Source organism: Vipera berus (genome assembly GCF_964194415.1).
Source record: "Vipera berus genome assembly, chromosome: 6".
NCBI classification, from domain to species: Eukaryota; Metazoa; Chordata; class Lepidosauria; order Squamata; family Viperidae; genus Vipera; species Vipera berus.
In genome coordinates this window covers 90448583-90469834 of record NC_138208.1, presented here as the reverse complement: position 1 = coordinate 90469834, position 21252 = coordinate 90448583, and the positions used below count along the sequence as shown (strand labels likewise).

The 21252-nt window shown below is 51.6% G+C and overlaps 1 protein-coding gene across 4 annotated transcripts in view; it reads right to left on the bottom strand.

Moving 5' to 3' along the window:
* TNPO3 (transportin 3) overlaps positions 1-21252 on the bottom strand; it is a 40050-nt gene that overhangs the window by 11159 nt on the left and 7639 nt on the right. For 2 of the 4 annotated variants that reach the window (XM_081331456.1, XM_081331455.1), the window contains exons 2-17: positions 17936-18136; positions 16694-16767; positions 15620-15776; positions 14101-14244; positions 11806-11981; positions 9604-9742; positions 8780-8926; positions 8074-8181; positions 7092-7183; positions 5506-5645; positions 4240-4431; positions 4002-4093; positions 2895-2971; positions 1942-2002; positions 875-1015; positions 353-469 (exon numbers count right to left, since the gene is read on the bottom strand). In XM_081331456.1, coding sequence (XP_081187582.1) covers positions 353-469; positions 875-1015; positions 1942-2002; positions 2895-2971; positions 4002-4093; positions 4240-4431; positions 5506-5645; positions 7092-7183; positions 8074-8181; positions 8780-8926; positions 9604-9742; positions 11806-11981; positions 14101-14244; positions 15620-15776; positions 16694-16767; positions 17936-18136 — 2058 coding nt within the window. Of the gene's footprint in view, positions 1-348; positions 470-874; positions 1016-1941; positions 2003-2894; positions 2972-4001; positions 4094-4239; positions 4432-5505; positions 5646-7091; positions 7184-8073; positions 8182-8779; positions 8927-9603; positions 9743-11805; positions 11982-14100; positions 14245-15619; positions 15777-16693; positions 16768-17935; positions 18137-18901; positions 19893-21252 lie in introns of those variants that run through there. The other 2 variants (XM_081331457.1, XR_014026962.1) reach the window with 2 other exon arrangements.

Sequence of the window (21252 nt, the reverse complement as noted above, 5' to 3'; positions counted from 1 at the left end):
TAAGGCAGAACTAGAACTCACTGTCTCCTGACAACTGAACCAAAGTCGCCCAACCGGCTTTCATGCATAAGGCAGAACTAGAACTCGCGGTCTACCGCTTTCTAGCCCGGTGCCTTAACCACTAGAGTCTAGAGACCCAACTGGCTCTGACGGGATACGTGTGAGTTTGCAAGAGGAGCAACGAACTTGACTGAACCGGGCAATTAACCAGCTTCAGCCGCTTGTTTTGGGCCCCGCCTGCTCTAGGGACGGAGCCACAGGGCCTCCTGAGACAGTGGCTGGATCGGGGGAGGGGGGGGCAGAGGACCCCTCGCCTCCCCCTCCGCCCCGTCTCCAGCACCGACCTACCTACCTGCAGCATGTCAAGCAGCCCCTGCCTGCAGCCTTCCTCCATGCCGTACTCGTCCACCAGGATGCTGCCCAGATAGAGGAAGCAGGAATGCTGATGCTCCTGGTACACGCTCACCATCTGCCAAGGAAAACAGCCGGCACTCAACGGGGGGAGCGCAGAGTTGTTAAGCGAGTCACGCGGTCCTGAAGGGAATCTGGCTTCCCCCGTTGCTTGTCAGAAGGTCGCAAAAGGGGATCGCGTGACTCCCCCCCCCCCACCGGGACTCTGCAACCGTCACAAATGTGAGTCCGTTGCCAAGCGTCCGAATTTTGATGGCGTGACCCTGGAGGATGTTGCGACGGTAAGTGTGGGGGGAAAAAAACCCGGTCATAATTAAAAACAAATTTCCACAGCGCCGCTACAATTTTGAACGGTCATTAAGCGAACGGTTGTGTTTGCTTTTTTTTTTTTTTAAAAAAAACTATCCTAGGACTCCGTTGCAGGAATGAACGCCGGTCGGCAGAGGGGTAAAAAAAACCTCACCTGAGTGACCAGCGGCTGCAGGAGGGCTGCCGACCCCTTCCCGACGCAACGGACGGCGAAACGCAGGCATCGGCAGCAGCGTTCCACGATGCGGTTGTCCGCCCGGTGCTTGTTCAACGTCTCCGAGAGCACCGGCCAAATCTGGGGAAGACCGAGAGGAACGTCAAAAGGACGACAGGAGGAAGTGTACTGGACCAAGGGTCTCCAACCTTGAAGACTTCTGGACTTCAACTCCCAGAATTCCCCAGCTGGCATGCTTTAAGAGGGGTGGACTTCAACTCCCAGAATCCCCAAGCTGGCTTGCTTTAAGATGGGTGGACTTCAACTCCCAGAATCCCCAAGCCGGCTTGTTTAAAGATGGGTGGACTTCAACTCCCAGAATTCCCCAGCTGGCATGCTTTAAGAGGGGTGGACTTCAACTCCCAGAATTCCCCAGCTGGCATGCTTTAAGAGGGGTGGACTTCAACTCCCAGAATCCCCAAGCCGGCTTGCTTTAAGATGGGTGGACTTCAACTCCCAGAATCCCCAAGCCGGCATGCTTTAAGATGGGTGGACTTCAACTCCCAGAATCCCCAAGCCGGCATGCTTTAAGATGGATGAACCAACTCCCAGAATTCCCTAGCCAGCACGCTTTAAGATGGGGGGACTTCAACTCCCAGCATGGCTGGCTGAGGAATTCTGGGAGTTGAAGTCCAAAGTCGCCACGGTTGGAGACCCTTGCAGTGGACGACAGCCCCAAGGGCAAAAACAAACCCTCCAAGACAGGGGTGGGCAGTTAAATTTCCCAAGGTGCCATGTAAGAAATTGAGACTGTTGTGCGCGCGTGCGTACACACACACACACACACACACACACACGTAAATTGGAAAAAAATAGCAGTCACTTTCAAAATGAAAGCAACCCACAAGAGCCAGAGATGGGCAGCTGTGGCCTGGAGGTCATAAAACGCCCAGGTTTGCTCTAACATGGTCTGTGGGAGTTTTCCCCAACCTGGAGCCCTTTAGTGTCGGCCCCGCTCTGGATTTTCAGGAGTGGGTGGGGGGCACAAACAGGCCCTGCCCGTTTACCTCTTGGATGACTTTTTGGCACGGGTGCGTCTGTCCGTTTTCTACAATGGGGTTGGTGTGCCTGGGATGGAAAGAGAAATCAAAAGAAAAAGGGAACTCTCTGGGATGAAAGCTGGTTTCAAGTGGGCGGGTAAGGAGACGACGAGGACGACTCTGGGAATCTGGAGCTGGGTGGTTCCCTTGTAGACATTGGATGACCCCACTAGGGAACATCATCAGTGCTAAGAGACAGTGGGGTGTGCAGAGAAGAGGAGGAGGAAGACCGTGGGGGTCCCTGGTGCTCTCTGAGCTGGGTGGTTTCCTTGCAGACGTTTCATGACCCAACTAGGGAACATCATCAGGGCTAGGAGGGGGGAGGGTTTGTGGAGAGGAGGAGGAGGAGGAAGACAATGACTCTGGGGGGGGGGTCCTTGGTGCGCTCTGAGTTTGGTTGATTTTTTCCAGACGTTTCATGACCCAACTAGGTAACATCATCAGTGCTAGGAGGGAGGGGGGTATGCGGGGAGGAGGAGGAGGAGGAGGAAGACAATGACTCTAGGGGGGGTTCCTTGGTGCACTCTGAATTTGCTTGATTTTTTCCAGACGTTTCATGACCCAACTAGGTAACACCATCAGTGCTAGGATGGATTTGCTCCCCCGTTTATATAGGAGTGGCTTGCCCCGTCATTGTGGACGGGGATGTTCTTGGCAGCCCTTTGATTAGCCTGTCGGGGTTCACCGTCGGCTTGTTTGTCTGAATCAGTGGATCCTTGAGCCGAGCACTCGAGTGTTGTTGAGTCAAGGAGAGCTCTGTAGAGATCCTTCCTCATTTCTACGACTAGGAAGGTTTCCTAAGACCAAACCCGTGGCAAGGAAGACCGCCCTAAAGTATTGGAGGGGGGGGGGCTGCGGCAAAGAAGCCACAGTACTGCCTGCTGTTCGGAGCCCCGGCCCCGCCCCACCCCGGTGCTTACCTAAATATAACGGCCAGGCGGTCGAGGGGCACGGTGGGGTCCGAGGAAAGCCCGTTGCTCGGCTCCTGAGACAGCAGCTGAAGGAGAGGGAGAAGGCGCCGGAGCACCCCAGGCGGGGAAGTTTATTATCCGGTGCCCAAATTCAGCCTCGGAAGGTCTTCGTTCCTGAGCCATCCTGTTTAACCTCAGACACCCCTCCTCCAAAGAGGTGCCTCGGGTGTGGACTACAACACCTATAATCCCCAGCTCCCTGTGTCTATCTATCTTCTCATTTCTATCTTTCTATCTATCTATTCTCATTTCTATGTATCTTATTTCTATCTTCTCATTTCTATATATCTTTTCATTTCTATTTTCTCATTCCTATCTTCTCATACCTATATCATTCTTATCTATTTACTGTATCTACCTATCTTCCTTCTTCCCACCTATCAATCTTCTCATTTCTATCTTCTCATATCTATCTATATCATTCCTATCAAACTATCAATCAATCTAATCTGATTTCTATTTTCTCATTTCTCTTTTCATTTGTACCTATTTTCTCATTTCTATCTTCTCATATCTATCTAATCATTCCTATCAATTTATCTATCTATCTCTTCTCATTTCTAAAAAAATCTTCTTTCTATCTTCTCATTTCTATCTTCATTTCTATTTTCTATTTTTTCATTTCTATTTTCTCATTTCTATCTTCTCATATCTATTTATATCATATGTATCTATATCATATCTATCTATCTTCCCATCTCTTACCCTCTCTCTTTATCTAATTTATATCCTGCTTGTATTATTTTCACAAAGCGCCATCTAATGCATGTACCTCCTCCTATTTTCCCTACAACGCTTTGAAGTGGACTGAGCTCAGAGAAAGCCCAAAATCACCCAGCAGGCTTTGCAGGCCTAAGGCGGGACTAGAACTCCCCGTCTCCGGGTTTTTCTAACCTGGCGCCTTGGCCACGCTCCCTTCGGCAAATGTCTCCCCGGGGGGCACAGGAGTGAGCAGGCGCCCGCCAGGGAAGGGCCCACCAGCTCAGCTCCTCAGCCGAGGGCTGCTTTTCCACCCGGAGAAAAGGGACCCTCCCAGCCCCGCTGCAGACCACCCACCTTTTTCAGGGCCATCACCTGAACGGCGCAAAGTTCACTGAGGCACGCCGAGATCTTCTCCAGGGGCAGCCTGGCGAGCACCAACGCCGTCCCTGCCCGAGGAGAGGGAGGACAGGAGTGGGTCACGCTAGGATGATGGGCTTGGCCTCCGCCGCAGGAGCCCAGCCTGGCACCCAGGGGGCACTCCGGGCCCGGGGCTGGGGGGAGGAGGAGGAGGAGGAGGAGGCCAAGGCCATACCTTTCAGGAGTCCCACGGCCGCTTCGGGCGAGAGCATGAAGGAGTCCAGAGAGCGGGCGATTTCCAGCAGGCCCGTGAAGTGCTGGGCCATGTGGTCCCGGCACACCGAGCAAATGTTGTGGATGGCTTTGGCGGCCACGGAGGCCAGGGCCTTCTCACACAGGCCCTTCATCAAGTAGCCCAGGACCGGATCTGGGGAGGAAGGAGGAGGAGGAGGAGGAGGAGCTGGATGGGGGCGCCCGGAAGGGACTGAAGGGGCTTCTTTGGCAGAAGCATCTTTTTCCCTGGGATCATTTGCAGCCCCCCCTCCTTCCTTCCACTCACCTATCCATCTTTCCTTCCTTCCTTCCTTCCATCCTTTCTATTCTTCCATTCATCCATCCATCTGTCCTTCCATCCATTCATCCTTCTACTCTTCTATCCATCCATCCTTCATCCTTCCTTCCTCCCTATCCTTCCTTCCACTCAATCCATCTTCCTTCCTCCCTTTCCTTCCTTCCTTCAATCCATTCATCTTTCCATCCATCCTTTCTTCCTACTCTTCTATCCATCCATCCATCCTTCCTACTTCCTTCCATCCATTCATCCTTCTACTCTTCTATCCATCCATCCATCCTTCATCCTTCCTTCCTCCCTATCCTTCCTTCCACTCAATCCATCTTCCTTCCTTCCTTCGATCCATTCATCTTTCCATCCATCCTTTCTTCCTTCTACTCTTCTATCCATCCATCCTTCCTACTTCCTTCCTCCCTATCCTTCCTTCCACTCAATCCATCTTCCTTCCTTCCTTCAATCCATTCATACTTCCTTCCTGTCTTTCCTTCCACTCACCTATCCATCTTCAATCCTTCCATCCATCCATCCATCCATCCTTTCTTCCTATTCTTCCATCCATCCATCCATCCTTCATACTTCCTTCCTATCCTTCCTGCCACTCACCTATCCATCTTCCATCCTTCCTTCCATCCATCCATCCTCCCTTCCTTCTCCCTATCCGTCCACTCACCCATCCATCCCTCCCTCCCTCCCTTTCTTCCTTCTATTCTTCCCTCCCTCCCTCCCTCCCTCCTTTTCTCCATCTTTCGTCTTTCCCTCCCTCCCACCCAGCCAGCCGCCCAGAGAGGCCCGGTCTGAATGACAAGTCCCCACCCCCTGCAAAGGGCGCTGAAGAATCCCCTCGTCCGGAGGGTCCTTTGGGGTACCTGCCTGCGCTGACCGAGCCACAGCCTCGCCCCTCCCCCCCCTCGCCCCTCTCCCCCCACTCACCCAGGAACTGGGGGTTCCTGTCCACCACTTCGCTCATCTCCCCAACCAGTTCGATGCTTGTGTAGCGCACCGCTGTGTGCACGGCTTCGGGGAGACGCACCACTCCGTCCAGCACTTCCACCAGGGTGGGGTTATTCTCTCTGCGGGGGGGGGGGAGAAAAGCAGGACAATTCAGCCCTCAAAAACCCATCGTGGACCACAGGGAACCCCGGCGGGTCCCCGGGCTCTTGAACAATTTAGGGGACCCCCTGGCTTATAAAGCGCGCGCACACACACACACACACATACCACTTTTCCTCCCTCCCGCTGGAGGCCATCTGGATTCTAGACACAGACAGCCCGCCACAAACTACAGGTAGTCCTCGACATACGTCGTGTCGCTTAACAAGAGTTTGAAATCAGGAAAAGTCCGTAAAAGATGCTTTAAGGCTTATGAACGCTTTTGGCCCTCATAAAATGTCACAACCCCCTCAACTGTCCGTTCAATCGTGTGATCGCATTTCAGGGGTTCCGCAATTCACTTTTGCGACTGCTTGCGGTGCCCTGTGGTCGCTTTGACTGTGATTTGACTTTTTTTTTTTGATTGATTGCTGGCAAAAAAGAAACCCCCCCCAGTCGTGGATTTGCTTAACGATCACGGTGATTCATTTAACGACCGCCACCATAAAATGCGAGTAAAATGGGGTTTGGACCTGTGGGTGCCTCGACTTACGAGTGTAACAAATTACAAGAGAAGGCGTGTTGGATATGTTCACTGCCCTGAGTTATTTTGAGCTATTCTGTTCTATTCTAGTCTAGTCTATTCTATATTCCTCCATTCTGTTCTATTCTATTTTATATTCTATATACTGTGTGTGTGTGTGTATATATATATATATTCTATATATCTCTCTCTATATAGAATACATGTAAATTCTGTTCTATTCTATTCCCTATTTTCATTCTATTCTATTCCATTCCATTCCATTTCATTTCATATTTTCTATTCTATTCTATTCTATTCTATTCTATTCTATTCCTTATTCTATTCTTTTCTATTCTATTCTATTCTATTCTATTCTATTCTATTCTATTCTATTTTATTCTATTATATTCTATTATATTCTGTAATTCAATTCAATTCAATTCAATTCAATTCTATTCCATTCCATTCCACTCCACTTCTCTACACTATTCTATTTATGTAAATAATAATGCTTGGAGCAAATGAATAAATAAATAAGTAAATAAATGAAAATATGTAAATATGTAAAAGGGGGCAAGCTAGCAACTTCCTCCTCAGTAAAGGAGGCTTTTAAGAAGAGACTGGACAGCCGTTTCTCTGGAATAGTATAGGGTCGCCTGCTTGAGCGGGGGCTGGACTAGAAGACCTCCAAGGTCCCTTCCAACTCTTTGACTGTTCTTGTTATAGGAAGCCAGGCCCTTTCGAGTCAGGTGGAAAAAAGAGTCAGGGGGAGAGAGAGACACATTCCGGGCCCAATTTACACTGTTCATTCTACACTAGGAGGCCCACACAAAGACCCACATGCGAAACCCCACGGCCGGAGCACCCAGACTCTGGGGTGGCTCCCCCACCCACTACTCACTGGTCAACGCTCTTGGCTATTGCAGCCATGATGAAGAGCACGGCCTCCGTCACCTCCCAGGGCGGGTTGCCTTCTTTCAAAGTGGCGTAAAGCTGCAGGAAGAAATAGAGGGAGGAGGAGGAGGAGGAGGAATACGTGGGTGAAGGAAGCAGCCAAACAATGTTCAACTCTGAGAAAAGCCCCACCACGCCAGTCTCCCATCTTAAGCACGAAAGCCAGCTGGGTGACTTTGGGCCAATCACCAGGAGACGGTGAGTTCTAGTCCTACCTTAGGCGTGAAAGCCTTCTAGGTGCCTTTGGGCCAATCACCAGGAGACGGTGAGTTCTAGTCCAACCTTAAGCACGAAAGCTTTCTGGGTGACTTTGGGCCCATCACCAGGAGACGGTGAGTTCTAGTCCCGCCTTAAGAACAAACGCTTTCTGGGTGACTTTGGGCCAATCACCAGGAGACGGTGAGTTCTAGTCCCGTCTTAGGCGTGAAAGCCAGCTGGGTGACTGGGCCCATCACCAGGAGACGGTGAGTTCTAGTCCCACCTTAGGCACAGAAGCCAGCTGGGTGACTTTGGGCTAATCACCAGGAGACGGTGAGTTCTAGTCCCGCCTTAAGAACAAAAGCTTTCTGGGTGACTTTGGGCCAATCACCAGGAGACGGTGAGTTCTAGTCCCGCCTTAAGCATGAAAGCTTTCTGGGTGACTTTGGGCCCATCACCAGGAGACGGTGAGTTCTAGTCCCGCCTTAAGCACGAAAGCCAGCTGGGTGACTTTGGGCCAATCCCCATCTCTCAGCCCAACCCACCTCACAGGGTCGTTGTGGGAAAAATAGGGAGTAGGAAGGAAGATGACATACGTTTGCTGCCTTGGCTTAAATCTATAGAGTAATAAAGGTGGAATAAAACTCAATCTCAACAAAAACAGGCTAGAAGGGAGAGCGAACGGTGGGCGCACCACGATGAAGCTCCCTGTGGCCCCCTCAGACCCTCACCTGCGCAAAGCACTCCACGGAGCCGACCAGGAAGATCAAGTCCTTGACGAGATCCGACACTCTCATCCGGAACTCCCCAAAATCGTCTGTTTCCTCGGGGATCCCTTCCTAGGATTTGCGGAGCAGGAGAAGAGAAAGGATATGACCGAGAGGGTGACAGGGCCGGCTGAAGCATTCTGGGAGTTGAAGTCCTCAGGTTGTGACGCTGAGCATACGGGTAGCCCTCGATTTACCATCCCAGCTGAGCCAAAATCTCTGTTGCTAACCGAGGCGCTTGTTAAGCGACGTTTGCCCCGTTCTACGAGCTTCCTCGCCCCGGTGGTTCAGCGAATCGCTGCGGTTGATAAGTTAGCAACCTGGTCCTTCCTTAGATGACTCCGGCGTTCCCCCCCCCCATTGACTTTGCTTCTCAGAGGGTCGCAAAGGGGGATCACGTGACCCCGGGACACTGCGGCCGTCGTAAATACGAGTCAGTCATCGAGGGTCTGAATTTTGACCATGTGACAAACGGGGATCTGATCGACAAGCTCAGCGTCCTAACCCACTGAGCCACCGCGTCCCTCATATACATGGTTGCACTTTGACAATAAAGGTTCATTCATTCATTCATTCACACACACGCCCCAACACTGGGCCACCAAGCAGAAAGGTTGAAGATCGCCGGTCCACACCAACGGGGGCGAGGGGAAAAAAAAATCCGGCTTACGTGGTCCGGGTCCAGCTGGCAGTGGCGGGCCAAGGCATGAAGGAGCCGCTGGATGTAGGCCTTGAAGATGCTGTGGATGATGGCATCGTCGGTCTTGTAGAGGTGCTCGCCCAGCCGGTACCAGAAGTTGAAGGAGATCTCCACCACCTGAGGTCGCGAGGGGTCCTTTTAGATTTGCCTCTTCTGGCACAAGGCAGCAGCCCCCCCCAACACTCTTGAGCACCCCAAAACCTTCAGGACGGTTGCAGGTTCTACCAAGGAAACCCCAAAGATGCTTTTTTTTCAGGAGGCAATGGGACTTTCTTGGTTTTGCTTCCAAGACGTTTCGCTTCTTGGCCGAGAAGCTTCTTCAGGTTCTGACTGGACGGCGAGGATTTATACTCCTTGCAGAGAGCTGGTCATTTGCATGCTTTTGGGAAGCCGTTGAGGCCACTTGGAAGTTTTTCCTGTAAGTTCGGGGTCACCTGAGTGGTGCAAATGGGGGTGGAGCCTTCTTGGAACTGCTGAAAGGGCTGGGACACCCATTTGCGCCACTCGGGTGACCCTGAGGACACAGGCAAACCTCCAAGTGGCTTCAACGACCCGCTCAAAGGAGGCAAAGGACCAGCTCTCTGCAAGGAGTATAAATCCTCCCGTTCCCCGCCATCCAGTCGGAGCCGAAGAAGCTTCTCGATTGAGAAGCAAAACGTCTTTGAAGGTAAACAACACAGTCCAGTTGCCTCCTGAAAAAAAAAACACTTTTTGCGATAACCGTGACCTGGAGGACGGGGAATCTCTGCAGACGTTGACCAAGGAAATGGAAGGCAGAGGCTGGGGCTTCTTACCTCGTACTGGGGGTGTCCCGCACAGATCAAGAGCAGCTCTATAGTCCGCAGGTCCCCCAAGCCTTGGCCCGGGGTGCAAACGATTTTGTCCAGAAAGGTCTCACAGAGTTCGGTGAAGATCCGACAGTAGTTGAGGACCCTAGGGGGAAAATAAATAAATAAAAATAAAACACCAGGCAGTGGTGAGTCGGCCAGACAATCTCAGTAGGCACAAAATCAAGGCAAGGCAGTTTCTGACATATGCACAAGTGCTCCTCGACTTATGACGATCAGTGGGGCCAGAATTTCCACCAGCAAGGCCAGGAAGTGAAGTGAGCCCTGCCCTGTTTTCATAACCCTTTTTAATTTAATTTTGTTGCCACGGTTGTTAAGCATGTCGCCGCAGCCATTAAGCGAATCGTGCAATCGTTAAGCGAATCACGCGGTCGTTAAGGGGATCCGGCTTCTCCACCTACTTTGCTTGTCTGAAGCGAGGTGAGCAGGTCGCCCGTGACAATCACGTGATCCCGAGATGCCGCAAGCATTGTAAACACACGCTGGACGTCCCAATTTTGATCACGTGACCGCCAGACGCTGTGAGAATTAGGAAGTGTGAGAACCAGCCCTGACCCCCTTTCTTCAGTGCTGTCGTAACTCCGAGCGCTGTCTAAACAAATGGTTTTAAGTGGAGGACTATCTGCACAGGTAGTCCTTGGCTTACAACGGTTCATTTAGGGGTCCCTCAAAGTTATGACGGCCCTGAAAAAATGGATTCAGGACCGTTATTCACAGCACTCGCCAGGGTCACGTGATCACAATTCAGACACTGGGCAACTGACTCCTGTTTATGACGGTCGCAGTGTCCCGGGGTCAGGTGATCGGTCCCCTTTGGCGACCTTCTGACAAGCAAAAAAGTCAAGGGGGAAGCCGGATTCACTTAACAACCGGGTTGCTAACTGATCCGCTGCAGTGACTCGCTTAACAATGGAGGCAAGCAAGGGGCAAAGATCACTTAACAAACGTCTCGCTTAGCAGCGGAAATTTTGGGCTGAACTGTGGTCATAAGTTGAGGGCTACCTGCATTTAATGCTTTCTCCTGATTTCCGCTCTATTCCCAGGGACTCGGCTGAGGGAGATCTCTGCCCCGGATCCAGAAGATCCACTACAGGTGTTTCACTTAAGACAGTTCATTTAGTGAACTGCTGGGGGGAAAAAGGGACTTACGACCATTTCTCCATTTACAACCGTCGCAGCGTCCCCCACGGTCACCTGACCAAAATTCAGACGCTTGGAAGCCAACTCACATTTACGACGGTCGCAGAATCCCAGGGTCGCATGATCCCCTTTTGCAACTCCCTGACAAGCAAAGTCAATGGGGAAGCCAGGATTCGCTTAGCAACCGTGTGGATGGCTTAACAACTGCAAGGGATTCACTTAACAACGGGGGCAAGGAAGGTCGTAAAACGGGCCAAAAGTCACTGAATAGCTCTCTCGCTTGGCAATTGATGATTGGCTCAATGTCACCTAGCCAGTGTTCATGCCTAAGGCGGGACTAGAACTCACCGTCTCCTGGTGATTGGCCCAAAGTCACCAACCGGCTTTCATGCCTAAGGCGGGACTAGAACTCCCCGTGTCCTGGTGATTGGCCCAAAGTCCCCCAGCTGGCTTTCATGCCTGAGGCGGGACTAGAACTCACTGTCTCCTGGTAATTGGCCCAGAGTCACCCAGTCAGCCTTCATGCCTAAGGTGGGACTAGAACTCACCGTCTCCTGGTGGATTGGCCCAAAGTCACCCAGTCAGCTTTCATGCCTAAGGCGGGACTAGAACTCACTGTCTCCTGCTGACTGGCCCAAAGTCACCAAGCTAGTTTTCATGCCTACGGCAGAACTAGAACTCGCCCTCTCCTGGTGGTTGATCCAAAGTCACCCAGCCAGCTTTCATGCCTAAGATGAGACTAGAACGTACAGTCTCCTGGTGATTGCCCCAAAGTCACCAACCGGCTTTCATGCCTAAGGCAGGAGTAGAACTCAGCGCCTCCCGGTTTCTAACCCAGTGCCTCTTGGGAACATCTCCTTGAACCCAGAACCAGCTTCATTTCCCTTGAACAACTGAGATTGGAATTTCGAGACAGCCACACGTGTTCGAGTGCCACCCGGCTGGACGTCTGGCTGTCAAACACTTCCCAGCAACAGGGCCCAGGTGAAGGATGCTCCGGGTACTCACTTGTCCAGATCCTCGCGGGCTACGGCCATGTGGTAGGCCGTCTCCAGGGTCAGGACGCCCTGGAAGAGCTGCAGGGCGAGGGGGAGGTGGATCTCCACGTTCTCGATGGCGTAGAGGGCGGAACAGACGCAGTCCGAGGCGGCTTCGTGCAAGTTGGACGACGTCTTGTCCTGTTGCTGGAAAAGAGGCCACCCAGAGATCTTGCTTAATCTTCCCGCAAGGATCTCAGCTAACGTTCAGCCTCCTTTCCCATTCCCCCAAGATTACCTGACCGGCTGTGCTTATTCACACTTTCCTACCACACTGGATGGAGAGGGATGATTACAGACCTGTATCTAACACAGGGAGGGAAGCATGGGAACTCTGAATCCAGGTCATAACTAGCACCAAGGTCGGTCCGTCGTAAGTTGGGAACTTTGTGTACTTAAGCCCCATTTGTCGGGATTGTGCTAAAATGGGAGCCCTCGGATCTTCTATCTAACCGTCTCTTGACATAGGGGAGACGTTGTTGTAGATCTGTCATAATTTCAAACGGTCGTAAGTAGAGGACCGCCCCGTATTTTCCATAACCAAGCAGGCTAGATGTCCAGCAAGTAATTGCAAGGGGGGGGGGAAAGGGATGTCGTCGCAAAAACTTGAAAAATAAATCTGTTTGCGGGCAGTCCTCGGCTTCAGGCCGTAATGGAGTATTCCCATCAGGGTTGTTAAGTCGCGACCACAGCAAAGAGAGACCGATGCGAATTTACGGGCACTGTTGTGTCGGTCGTTAAGCAACGCAGGGAGCTTTTGCCAGAAAGTCAGCTGGCGGGCAGGACACGGCAAAGATTGGCCACGTCACCCCATGGAGAATCCTTCAGATTTTGAATTCGGGTTGTAACTAGCCCCAAAGTAGGTCCGTCGCAATTTTCAATAAAGGCAGTCCTCAGTTTACGACTCTTCGTTTAGCGGCCGTTCAAAGTTACAACGGCACTGAAAAAAGAGTGACTTATGACTACGTTTCACAATTTACGACCGTTGCAGCATCCGCCCCGGGATTGACATTCACACGCTTGGCGACTGGCATGTACTTATGACCGTTTCCGTGTCCCCGGGGTCACGGGATCCCCTCTGGCGACCTTCTGACAGGCAAAGTCAAGGCGGGGGGAGCGGAAGCTGGATTCGCTTAGCCACCCTGTTCCTAACTGAACAACTGCAGCGATTCACTTAAGAACTGTGGCAAGAAAGGTAGCAAAACGGGGTAGAATTCATTTAACATCTGCCTCACTTAGCAACAGATGTTTTGGGCTGAGTGGTGGTGGTGAGTCAAGGACCACCTGCAGTCATAATTCAAGGACTAATCCTATATAGAAGAGTAGGGTAGGGTAGGGAATAGGCATAGAATAGAAAAAGGAAGGATGGAGAAAAGAAGGAAGGAGAACAGAACAGTAGAATAGAATAAAACAGAACAGAACATAGAACAGAACATAGAAGAGAACATAGAACAGAATAGACTAGAATAATGAAGGAATAGAAAAGAATAGAATAATGAAGAATAGAGTAATAGAATGATGAACAGAACAGACCAAAATATAGAATAGAATGTAGAATAGAATAGAATAATGAAGAAAAGAGAATAAAATAGAATAATGAAGAAAAGAGAAGAATAGAATAGAATAGAATAGAATAGAATAGAATAGAATAGAATAGAATAATGAAGAATAGAATAGAATAGAATAGAATAGAATAGAATAGAATAGAATAGAATAATGAAGGAATAGAATAATAGAATGATGACTAGAACAGACCAAAATATAGTACAGAATGTAGAATAAGAATAGAATAATGAAGAAAAGAGAATAAAATAGAATAATGAAGAAAAGAAAAATAGAATAGAATAGAATAGAATAGAATAGAATAGAATAGAATAGAATAGAATAGAATAGAATAGAATAGAATAGAATAACAGAGTTGGGAGGGACCTTGGAGGTCATCTAATCCAACCCCTCTGCTCAGGCAGGAAACCCTACACCATTTAAAAACTTCCAGTGTTGGACTATTCACAACTTCTGGAGGCAGGTGGTTCCACTGGTTAATCGTTCCAACTGTTTCTAACGTATCGGGCTTGTGTTAAGACAGAGTCCTTTGATCTTCCTCCTAACTGTCTGCTGACCTGTCCACCTGTTCTGGTCCTACAACATTTCTGCTCTCGCCCCCCCCCCTCACAAGTTCAGACACCTGCCTGGTGTCTCCCGTCTGGGCAGTGGGCGCCCAGCTGCCCCTCCAAGTCTTGGGACGGGGGGACTCCAGGACACGCACCAGAACTTCAAAAAGCAGGGAGAGCAACTTGCTGTTGGCCATGAAGGTGCTGTCCAGGACGCCCAGGTTGAACCAGCTGCCGAGGCACCGGAAGATCTTGATGAGCATCTTCTCATCGTTCCCGGCCTTCTCCACGCAAGTCACCTGCGGGAGAGAACAAGAAAGCTGAAGGATCAACTACAAGATGCAAGGCGCAGGGGCCTGCCCACCTTCCAAGACAGGGTTTCTCCACCTTGAAGGCTTGGGCGAGAAGGCCTAGTTGGGTCGTGAGACGTCTGAAAGAAAGCCCCAAGCTCAGAGGCCACCAAGGACCACATAGTCCTCCTCCGCTTTTATTTCTCTTCCGCTCCACAAATCCCTCTCCCTTCTAGCTCTGATGATGTGACCTACTTGGGTCATGAAACGTCTGCAAGAGAACTACCAAGCTCAGAGAGCACCAGGGACCCTGTATTCCTTCTCTCCTCCACCTTCTTCTCTCTGCAGACCTTCTACCATCTCTAGATGATGTTACCTAGTTGGCTCATGAAATTTCTGCAAAAAAGCCACCCAGCTCAGAGAGCACCAAGGACCCCTCAGTTCTCCTCATTCTTCTTCCTCTTCTCCTCTTCCTCCTCCCCTCCTCCTCTCTGCAGACCTTCTACCATCTCTAGATGATGTTCCCTAGTTGGGTCATAAAACGTCTGCAAGAAAACCACCAAACTCAGAGAGCACCAAGGATCCTACTGTCCTTTTCTTCTTCTTCTTCTTCTTCCTCCTCCTCCTCCTCCTCTTCCTCTCCTCCTTCTACTCCTCTTCCTCCTCCCCCCCTCCTCCTCTCTGCATACCTTCTACCATCTCTAGATGATGTTCCCTAGTTGGGTCATGAAACGTTTGCAAGAAAACCACCCAGCTCAGAGAGCATCAAGGATCCCACAGTTCTTCTCCTCCCCTCCTTTTCTGCCTCCTTCCCTTCCCCTTTCCTCCTCCTCTGCTTCTTTCCTCCTCCTCCTCTCCTCTTCACAAATTAAATTCCCTTCTAGCACTGAGGATGTTCCCTAGTTGGGTCATGAAACGTCTGCAAGAAAACCACCAAAGCTCAGAGAGCACCAAGGACCCCACAGTTCAACCCTCAGCTACAATTATTCTCTTCTCTCGGTAGCGTGCAACCTATTTACTCTCCTTGGACGGGAGACCACAAGGAAATCCCAGGCTTGTAGGCTAGACTGAGAAGAGGGGAAAACATCCCGCAAAAAAAGAGGCAAGAATAAGCTATTTTTGTACTGTTGCCAAGAAAACATCACACCTGTCCCTGAAGGACCCAGAGTCGAAAGTGACTCTGAAATATCTAGGAGCCAAGACTCACCTACCCAAAGAAATGGACCCAGTACAATCCCAATTTAAGCTCAAATCAGCGCGGTTAAGTTGCGCCAAGCCACCCTCTTGAGTTTACGGCCGACAAGGAACCCGGGTTCAAATCTTCCCCGTCCTTCTACGAGGAGCTTCTGGTGAGCCGCGGCGACCGCTTCGAACCCAAACTCACCAGGAGGGAAACCACCGTGCTGGAGTAGAAGGCCAGGTCTTCAATGATCTCGGTGCGGCGGTTGGCACCGATGCGCAGGGACCGGCTGTGGACTTCCTCGGGGAGCACCGTCAGGATCTCCAGCAGGAAAGGCAGGGACATCACGTCGTTATTGTACCTGGGGTCCCCCGAAGAGGAGGGACGATACGGAAAGGTCACGGGGAGGCAGCGGGCACACAACCAGCTTGAGCCAAAGGTGCCTTTTTCAGGAGGCGAATGGACTTCCTTGTTCTCCTTTGAAGACGTTTCGCTTCTCAACCGAAAGGCTTTTTCGGCTTCGGACCGGACGGTGGGGGAAGGAGAGGATTTATACTCCTTCCAGACGGCTGGTCGTTTGCATCCTTTGAGGGAGTCATGGAGGCCACTTGGAGCTTTGACCGTGCCCTCAAGGTCACCCGAGTGGCGCAAACGGGTCTGGATTGAACAGCCCTCTCTCAACAGAGGGGGAAGGAACAAGACATTATCTCCAGGCGACGAAATGGTCCTTTCAGCGGCTCCAAGGCGGCTCCGCACCCATTTGCGCCACTCGGGCGACCCTGAGGACACAGACAAACCTCCAAGTGGCCTCAACGACCCTCTGAAAGCATGCAAACGACCAGCGGTCTGCAAGGAGTATAAATCCTTCCCCACCACCCGGTCAGAGCTGAAGAAGAAGAAGAAGGTTCTTGGGCGAGAAGCGAAACGTCTTCCAAGGGAAAAAAACAAGAAAGTCCAGTGGCCTCCTGAAAAAAAAAGGGGTTACCCTTGCAACAAACGAGTGTAATTCTATCGCAGCCGTACGTTGAGGAAAGCCAAGCGAAATGTGGGCAAACGGGAGCGAAGCAAAGGAGGCTGCTATTGCCTCTAAACGTCAACGCTTCCTCCACTGGTGTTCTTCCACCCCTCTCAAGAAGCTATTTGCTCCTTCTGGACAGCCAGCAAACTCCCCTTTGCTCCTCCAATCGCTCCTGGGAGACCCGGGCACAGTCGGGGGGTGGGGGGTGGGGGTTTTAATCAGGCTGTTTTCAGACAAGATCCACAAAATGGGCGACTTACTTTTCCACCAGGGTGTGCACGCAGCCTTTCCAAGAAGCCATCTGCAAGGCGAGGTCGGCTATGGCTAACGCAAGCTGGGTAGGGGGTGGGGGGAGAGAGAGAGAGAGAGAGAGAGAGAGAGAGAGAGAGAGAGAGAGAGAAGGGAGGAGATCAGAGGAGCCAGCGGAACAGAACCGACAGCAGTAGCAACCGTAGTTAATACTTATATGCCGCTTCACAGTTCTTTACAGCCCTCTCCGAGCGGTTTACAGTCGCCCTTTTGCCCGCCCAACAATCTGGGTCCTCGTTTTATTTATTTATTTTATTTATTTTATTACATTTACATACCGCCCTTTCCCGAAGGACTCAGGGCGGTTTACAGGGTGATTAAAAACAAAGATACAAAAGTTATCCCTGGGTGTTACCCACCGGCAATCTCTTACCGGTGGCACCCTGAGAAGACCCTCCCTGTGGGAGCGCACTGGACGAAGGGAGCTTGATGCCGGCAGCAGGTGTTCCCTCAGATATCCCGGACCCAAGCCATGTAGGGCTTTATAGGTCATCACCAGCAGTTTTACCGACCTCGGAAGGATGGAAGGCTGAGTCGACCTTGAGCCGGTCAGGATCGAACTCCTGGCAGTCGGCAGAATTAGCCTGCGACACTGCGTTGTAAGCCCTGCGCCACCAGGGGCTCCTTTTTCCTTCCTTCCTTTTCCTCCTTCTCCTCTTCCTCCCTCCCTCCTTCCCTTCTCTTCCCTCTCCTCCCTTCTCTACACTAGCTGTACCCAATTCCTGCAACCGTCCCTTCGTGTGTTTTTGTCTGCAGGCCTTTAATCACCTTAGTTGCTCTTCTCTGCGCTTTGTCCCAAAGCCTCAACATCTTTTTTTTTGTAACGTGGGGACCAAAACTGGATGCAGGATTTTGGGTGTGGCCTTACTAAGGCATTATAAAGCGGTACTACTAACTTCACATGCTTTCGATTCTACGCCTATACCACTAAGGATTGTACTAGCTTTCTTGGCCGCTGCCGCGCACGGCCAGCTCATGCTGAAGTGATGGTCCACCATATACGGATATCCTTGTACAGTATACACGTATTCTTGCTGGACCAGACAACACCAGCCTGTCCACCCCGGATTTCAGAGGGACTCACTGAGGCCCACAAAGATACCCAGGAGAAGGGCTGGTGGGTCTCCAAGCTGCCGGCCAGAGCTAAGGCGTGCCCACCAGTCTGTGCCCTGTGGGCACGGCTGGATGCTCACCTGGGTGACAATGACGGGAGACATGTCTTTTAGGTTCTGGATGTGGGAAAGCAGGGAATCGCGGAGGGAGACGTGTGAATCCGTCGGGAGCTCATAGAAGGAGGTCTGGATTTTCATCTTCATGGTTTGGGCTGCAAAGTAACAAGACTCCACATCCTGCTGGATCTGTAGCAACTGGTCCGAGATCTCCCAGGCGTGAACCTTTCGGGGGGGGAGGGAAAAATGGGGGGGGGGGAAGAGAGAGAGTGAGAGATGTCATCAGGACCCAAGAGATGAAACCACAGTCAACTTTCTCAACTTCTTCTGAAGGACACCCAACAAAGTAAGTGTGGGTAGGACTAGGAAAAGACCTTCCAACTCTATGATTCTAAGCCTTCCAGGTCTCCCGAAATTCCTACAGCAGTGCCCTAGTGGCAGAGAAACAGAAAGGAGGAGAAAGAAAAAAGAAAGAAAAAGAGAGAAGGAAAGAGGGAGAGGGGGAAAAAAAAGACGGAAGGATTTACAGTCACCTGGTCGTTAGTACTCTTTCTGAGGATCGTGAAGGCTGCTTGGAGGCTTATCTGGGTCCTCAGGGTCACCTGAGCGAGTGCAAGTGGGTGTGGAGCCTTGGAACCGCGGAAAGGACTTTGTGTTGTAAACTGGAGGTAGGGGCTGGTGTATTTCTCCCACAGGGAGGGCTGCTCAGGTTTATCAGAGATGGCCTCTCTGACCCCTCTGCTGTGTCCAGGTGGTGGACTTGCTGTCTTCAAAAGAGGGACCCCCAGGGCACAGATAAACCTCCAAGCAGACTCTCAGAGAGAGAGAGAGAGAGAGAGAGAGAGAGAGTACTAATGACCAGATGACCGCAACGGATATAAACCCTCCCATCTTCCGCCCTTTCAGTCAGAGCTGAGGAAGCCTCTTTGGGCGCCAAGCGATAAACGTCTTCCAGGAGACGCAACGTCCAGTTGCCTTTTGGGAAAGCACCTTGTTGTGGGAAGCGTGACCCGGAGGGTGGAGAATCTCCCATGGCATCGTTGAACAGACGCCTGTTCTTCCTGCGTCAACTCAAGAAAGCTCAGATTGCCCAAGGAGCTGGTGAGACCGCAGAGTTCTACTGGGGAATCGTCGGGTCTGTCCTTTGCGCCCCGATTAATTGTCTGGTTTGGTACGGCAACCAAACAGGGCAAGCAGAGACTCCCAACCCATCGTCAGGACTTCAGGGAAAAAAAACAACAACTGCAACCGGCCTGCCTTCCCTTGAGGGCCTGTCTACTGCTACGGATCAGGAGGAGGGGCTGAGAAAATACCTATAGACCCCGCGCGGCCTGGAGATACGTTATTTCAACTCCTTCCCTCTGGACGGCGCTATAGGGCATCGCCTGCCGAAACAGCTAGGCACGGAGACCGTTTTTTCCCCGCCCTTTTGCTGAACACCCAATTCTCACAGCGCTGTCTAATGCCTACGGGTTATTTGTCTATGGGCGGAAAACGACAGTGCTTGACAGCCCTCTCTGAGCAGTTTAAAGAGTCAGCCGCTTGTCCCCCCCCCCAACAATCTGGGTCCTCATTTTGCCGAGCTGGGAAGGATGGAAGGCTGAGTCGACCTTGAGCCGGTCAGGATCGAACTGCCGGCAGTCGGCAGAATTAGCCTGCGACACTGCGTTCTAAGCACTGCGCCACCAGGGGCTCCTTTTTCCTTCCTTCCTTCCAATATATCCTGCTTCACAGTAATTTACAGCCCCCTCTAAGCGTTTTACAGAGTCAGCCTTTTGCCCCCAACAATCTGGGTCCTCATTTCACCGACCTCGAAAGGATTGAAGAGTGAGTCGACCTTGAGCCGGTCAGGATCGAACTCCAGGTTGTGGGGCAGTTAGCCTGCAATACTGCAGTCTAAGCACTGCACCATCACGGCTCTCCGGTTCTCCCTCCCTTCCTCTTTCCTTTCCTTTCCTCCCTCACTTCCTTCCTTCCGACTTAGCAAAAGCACTTATATACTGCTTTCGCTGTGTTTTACAGCCCTCTCTGAGCAGTTTACAGACTCAACTTGTTGCCCCCCCCCCACCCACCCCAACAATCTGGGTCCTCTTTTTTACTGACCTCGGAAGGAGAGAAGGCTGAGTCAACCCTGAGCCGGTCAGGATCGAACTGCCGGCAGTGGGCAGTGAGTCAGCCTGCAATGCTGCATTTTAACCAATGGGCCACCACGGCTTCCTTCCTTCCTCCTCCCCTCCCTCCTCCCTCCTTTCCTCTTCTCTCTCCTCCCTCCCTCCTCTCTTCTCCTTCCTTCCTTCCTTCCTTCCTTCCTTCCTTTTCTTAGCAATAGCCCTTCGACTTATATACCGCTTCACAGTGCTTGACAGCCCTCTCTCTAAGTGGTTTACAGAGTCAGCCTCTTGCCCCTCCCCCCCAACCATCTGGGTCCTCGTTTTACCGACCTCGGAGGGACAAAAGGCTGAGTCGACCTTAAAATGGTCAGGATTGAACTGCTGGCAGTGAGCAGCGAGTCAGCCTGCAATGCTGCATTCTAACCACTGCAGCATCATGGCTGTCCGTCTCTTCCTTTCCTTTCCTTTCCCTTTCCTCCCTTCCAACTTAGCAATAGCCCTTCGACTTATATACCGCTTCACAGTGCTTGACAGCCCTCTCTAAGAGGTTTACAGAGTCAGCCTCTTGCCCCACAACAATCTGGGTCCCCGTTTTACCGACCTCGGAAGGACGGAAGGCTGAGTCAACCTTGAGCTGGTCAGGATTGAACTGCCGGCAGCCGGCAGTCAGCCAAAGTAGCCTGTAGTGCTGCATTCTAAGCACTGCGCCGTCAGGGCTCTTGTGGTCCTAAGTCACTTTCCCCCCCCCGGTTCCGTTGTAACTTCGAACGGACGCTAAGCGGAACTGTTGTTAAGCCGAGGACTACCGGCAATGCAAGATGGGCAGAGCCGGCCCACAGAATCGCCACGAGTCGGCCACGACGGAATGGATGACGTGATCATCATCATCCTCGCACCAAGGAGGAGGTGGAGGATGGACCTCCGGATGTGGCTCAAGCCACAGCATCCCTCGCCTTGGCCAAGGCTGGCCACGGCTTCTGGGATGCGAGGGCTGGAGGGCTTCCCAAACTCACGCCAGCTGGCCACGTCAAGAGTGCAGACAGACACCTGAAAGCCGAGGCTGGCTAGGCAAGCCAAAACAGGGTTTCCATTTTGCTTAGGAGAAGGAGCCAGATTCCCGACGTAGGGCAGAGCCTTGCCAACTCCTGCCTGCCCCAACAAACGTGGGAGAGCCAGGCCAAGAAAACATTTATTCCCACACTTGGGGGATGGGATGGGTGGTGTAACTCA